The sequence below is a fragment of the Pistacia vera genome, unplaced genomic scaffold (genome assembly GCF_008641045.1).
Source record: "Pistacia vera cultivar Batoury unplaced genomic scaffold, PisVer_v2 Contig344, whole genome shotgun sequence".
Lineage (NCBI taxonomy): Eukaryota > Viridiplantae > Streptophyta > Magnoliopsida > Sapindales > Anacardiaceae > Pistacia > Pistacia vera.
This window is the reverse complement of record NW_022196162.1, coordinates 2,677,702-2,682,243: the sequence shown is the minus strand read 5'-3', so window position 1 is coordinate 2,682,243 and position 4,542 is coordinate 2,677,702. Positions and strand designations below refer to the sequence as shown.

Below are 4,542 nucleotides of genomic sequence, written 5' to 3'. Positions count from 1 at the left end.
CATTTAGCATAATTGCATTCCACTGAAGGTCAGTATGAAATGCTCTAAAAAAACACATTCTGCAACTAATGTTTTAGTAGCAAAAAGTAATTTAGTATAATTGCTTCCATATTTAGCGTCTTTCAGCGTCTAAAAAATAGTCGTACAAAACTTTTTGGATTTTACATTCAGCATCTAAAATGATTACAATTAACCACTAAATTTTAGTCACTAAACGATACATTCGTCCACTAATAAAATAGTCGTGAAAACTTATTGGATTCCACATTTAGTGTCTAAAATAACTATAATTAACTAATAAATTTTGGTCACTAAAAGATACATTCAGCCACTAATAAAATAGTCGCGAAAACCTATTGGATTCTACATTCAGCGTCTAAAATGATTATAATTAACTACTAAATTTTGGTCACCAAAAGATACATTCGGCCACTAATAAAATAGTCGCGAAAACCTATTAGATTTCACATTCAGCATCTAAAATTATTATAATTAACTACTAAATTTTGGTCACCAAAAGATACATTCGGCCACTAATAAAATAGTAACGAAAACCGTTTAGATTCTACATTCAGCATCTAAAAGTATTACAATTAACCACTAAATTTTTGTCACCAAAAGATACATTCGTTGACTAATAAAATAGTTACAAAAATCTTTTACAAAATTACCTTTACACCTTTGGTGTCTAATTTTTGTGGGATTCACGACAAATTATTAAACACTAAAACGTACATTTTTCAACTAATTGATTAGTCGTTATATAATTTTACTAAATTACCTTTGAACTTTTAGCGTCTAAGTTGGGGGACTAATTTGACCAGCATTTAGCGACTATTTTGCTAGTCGCAAAAAAAAAAACTTTTCGCGTCTAAACCAAAATTTAGACATGCTATGAATCTGCGACCAGCCTACTGCAACTAAAGGGCGATTACCAAATTTAGACGCTAAAAATGACTTAGCGTCTAAATGTGACTTTCTGCGTCTAATTTTGCTAGACGCTGAATGCCAGTTTTCTTGTAGTGTGTAGTGTGCAAAAGTAAGGGTCGATCTCACAGAGATTTGTAAGCAATTTACTAATCCTAATAACCTTACCTTAAATAAAACTAATACCCTAAATTGATTTAAAAGAATTATCATAATTCAAATGAAAAACAACTAATTAAAACTAAAGGTTTTTATTAACCTCTTACTCTTTAATTTTATTTTATATTAGTCTCGGTTCCTGGTTTCGATTCCGGTTCCTAACTATAGGAACTAGAACTGGAACCGGAACTGCACAGTAACGGTTCCAAAAATTTGGAACCGAAACCTACCTGTTGACTGCTGGTTCTGGGTAGGAGAACCGAACCCCGGATACCTACTGGTTCTGGTTCCAATCGGTTCTTTTGAACACCCCTAGCTATTACCACTTGGCTTGAAATTGTAGTTGTTACCTCTTGGCTTTAAATTATAACTATTATCTGTTGGCTTAGATCCATAGCCATTACCTTCTGACTTTGAACCGTAACTCTTATCTTCAGGCTTTGACTTCTCAATCGTATGGTTTAGAGCCATAACCATTTTCTTCTGGCTTAGAATTATAACTCTTATACTCAGACTTCTTTTCAACGTATGGTTTAAAGCCATAACCATTACCCTCTGGCTTGGAAATATAACTATTAATTACCATTAGGCTTTGACTTTTCGACATATGGTTTGGCACCATAACCATTACCCTTAGTCTTTGACTTTTCAACATATGGTTTGACACCATAACCATCACCTTTTGGCTTGGAACCATAATCACTACCCTCAAGCATTGACTTTTTAATGTATAACTTGGAGCCATAGCCATTATCTTTTGGCTTAGAACCATAATCCTTTTCCTTAGGCTTTGTATTCTCAACGTATAGTTTGGAGCCATAACCATTATCACGTGACTTGGAACCATAGCCATTGCCCTCAAGCTTTGACTTTTCACCGTATGGCTTGGAGCCATAACCATTGCCTTCTAGCTTGGAATTGTAACCCTTTTCCTCGGGCTTTGACTTCTCAACATATGGTTTGGGGCTATAACCATTAGCTTCTGGCTTGGAATCGTAACCCTTTACTAGAGGCTTTGACTTCTTAACATATGGTTTGGAGCCATAATTATTGCCCTTTGGCTTAGATCCATAATCATTATCCTGAGGCTTTAACTTCTCCACATATGGTTTAGAGTCATAACCATTGCTTTCTGGCTTGGAATTGTAACCCTGAGACTTTGGTTTGTCACCCTCCGGGTTGGTGCTATAACCATAATCACCTGCAGAAGCAAGGATAAGCAACGAGAAGAGAAGCAAAGAGCTTGTGAAGAAGATACGACTAAGAGCCATCGAAATATTGTATGAAAAAAGAAATGATGTATTGGTTAATTGCTCAAGGAAGTGGCCTTTTATAGATCACAGGATGGTCCATTTCTCTTATAAATTATCAACTGAATTAAATATACAAGTAAAACAATACACTGCTGCACGATTTGAGAAGAAACTCTCATCTCTTTGCCAATCAATTAAACGAACGTGATTGCCTGAAAAAGCAAGAGGTTTAATTTAGTCGCCGCCCATGAATAAATATGTAGTTGCCATGGTGTCGTGAAACATTGACTTCAAAACGTGTTGAAAATTTGTATAATACCATAGGATGTCGATAATTTAGGAACCAATTATTATAGTTGGTCAAAAGTCACAGATATATACAATTTCTCATCATATATATTATCGTCAGTAATAATAACTTGGCCACTAATTGGTTTATGAAATGAAATGTAAAAAATGACGTATGGTTTCTTATGTAAAAAAACTTATTTAGCTTAGAATATCATTAATTTATTAATGTTTTGTAGTCTTGATTGTCAGTTTGTTACATTCAAATTTTCATGCGCATTCTCACACAGATTCAAATGAACAGACGTTACTAGGCATATTTAGGGAAGACAAAGATATCGATGCATGAATCCCCCAGCTAGGGTGACATTCGTGGGATTAGAGAAATCCCAGTTAAAAAACAGAAAAAAATGTGAGTTCCTTTAGAGGTAAGACGTGAATTACTAAGTGTGATCTACTATTAATTATTGATCAAAATTCATAAATGTTGTACACTAGATCTAGAGGTTTTTTTTTTTTTTTTTCTTTTTTAAAGCATGAAAATTGATTTCAAGTTCGATCCTGGCTCAGGATAAATGCTAGCGGCATGCTTAATGTAGATGCAAAAAATCTACCATCATGAAAATATGGTATGATCCCGTAAGGTTGAGGCCACTGACAATCAGCAAGACCTGCACATATGAAAGGGCAAACGTGAAGCTTCTGGAAAATACCGAGGTGGTGTTTGTCATAGGCACTCTGACGCTCAAGTCAGCAAGACTGAAAGAGATTATTTGATAAGAATTAAGGAGATGAAGAATTACCAGGAGTCTTGTCGGAAGCTAGGACTATGGCGGAGGCATCGGGTTCTTGGGAGCAAGGGCTTAAGGAGCAAATAGATAGTTTTAAGTAGCGTAGATTAACTATGGGAGATTGCCTCCTAATGATAGGGCAAGCCTTTGTTTTTATAGTGAACCTAAGGGGTTAGAATCTTAGTAGGACATTGAGTCCTCTTTTTTGGGAGATAATCCCTATCAAGAAAGAAATATGATTTTTTGACCTTATCAAATCAAGTTTAATAGTTTGAGTAAGATTTGAAATCTTAGTAGAAGAGAAAATATAATGAGATTCTGATTTCCTATTTATAGACTGTTGCAGGCTAATGGGCTGAAACCCAGTTTAGCTTAACTTATAGGATAGCCCAACTCATAGAGTGGGTAGTTCGTAAGGTGATTTTAAGCGTAGGTCCAATCGGGATTGGGTTGAGACCTTGGGCTGTGACATGTTTATTTCGTTATTGGGCCTCGTCAAGCCTAAGACGATTTTTGACCCTAACACTTAACACATGCAAGTCAGATGGGAAGTGGTGTTTCTAGTGACAGACGAGTGAGTAATGCGTAAGAACCTGCCATTAGGAGGGGAACAACAGCTGGAAACGGTTGCTAATACCTCGTGCTGATTAGCAAAAGAAGGAAGACGTCTGAGGGGGGGCTCGCATTTGATTACCTAGTTGGTGAGCCAATATATATAACCTATTGTTACTAGTTTTATTGTTTAACATTATATGTGATATATGATTTATTAAGTTTACATTTTATCACTTGCCAGTAGCATTTAGAGACCTTTAGACCTTCGTGTAATTTACAAGGATTATTAATTAAAAGAAGAAGAAAATTGTCTACAAATCAGGTTTCATGAGAAACTTGATTAGAGAAATCGGATGTACCATTAATTAAAAAAGAAAAAAGAAAACCATAAACACAGAAGATATTATTGAAATAAGAGAATTCAGATTTAATAATTAATTTGGTGGGATGATTGAATAAATTAATAACCTATTATCAATTAATTAAACCAAAATGTTCAAATTCAAATAGCTAAGATTGCATTATAGATTTCATATATATATTTATAATGACCTGATTATCTTGATTTG

The 4,542-nt window shown here is 34.7% G+C and overlaps 1 protein-coding gene across 1 annotated transcript; it reads right to left on the bottom strand.

Annotated features, from left to right (window-relative positions):
* Positions 1-1,661: 1,661 nt before the first annotated feature.
* Positions 1,662-2,357, bottom strand: LOC116138863 (RNA-binding protein FUS-like). The gene has a single exon (XM_031424529.1). It carries the CDS (start codon positions 2,355-2,357, stop codon positions 1,662-1,664), a length of 696 nt encoding a protein of 231 aa, XP_031280389.1.
* Positions 2,358-4,542: the final 2,185 nt, after the last annotated feature.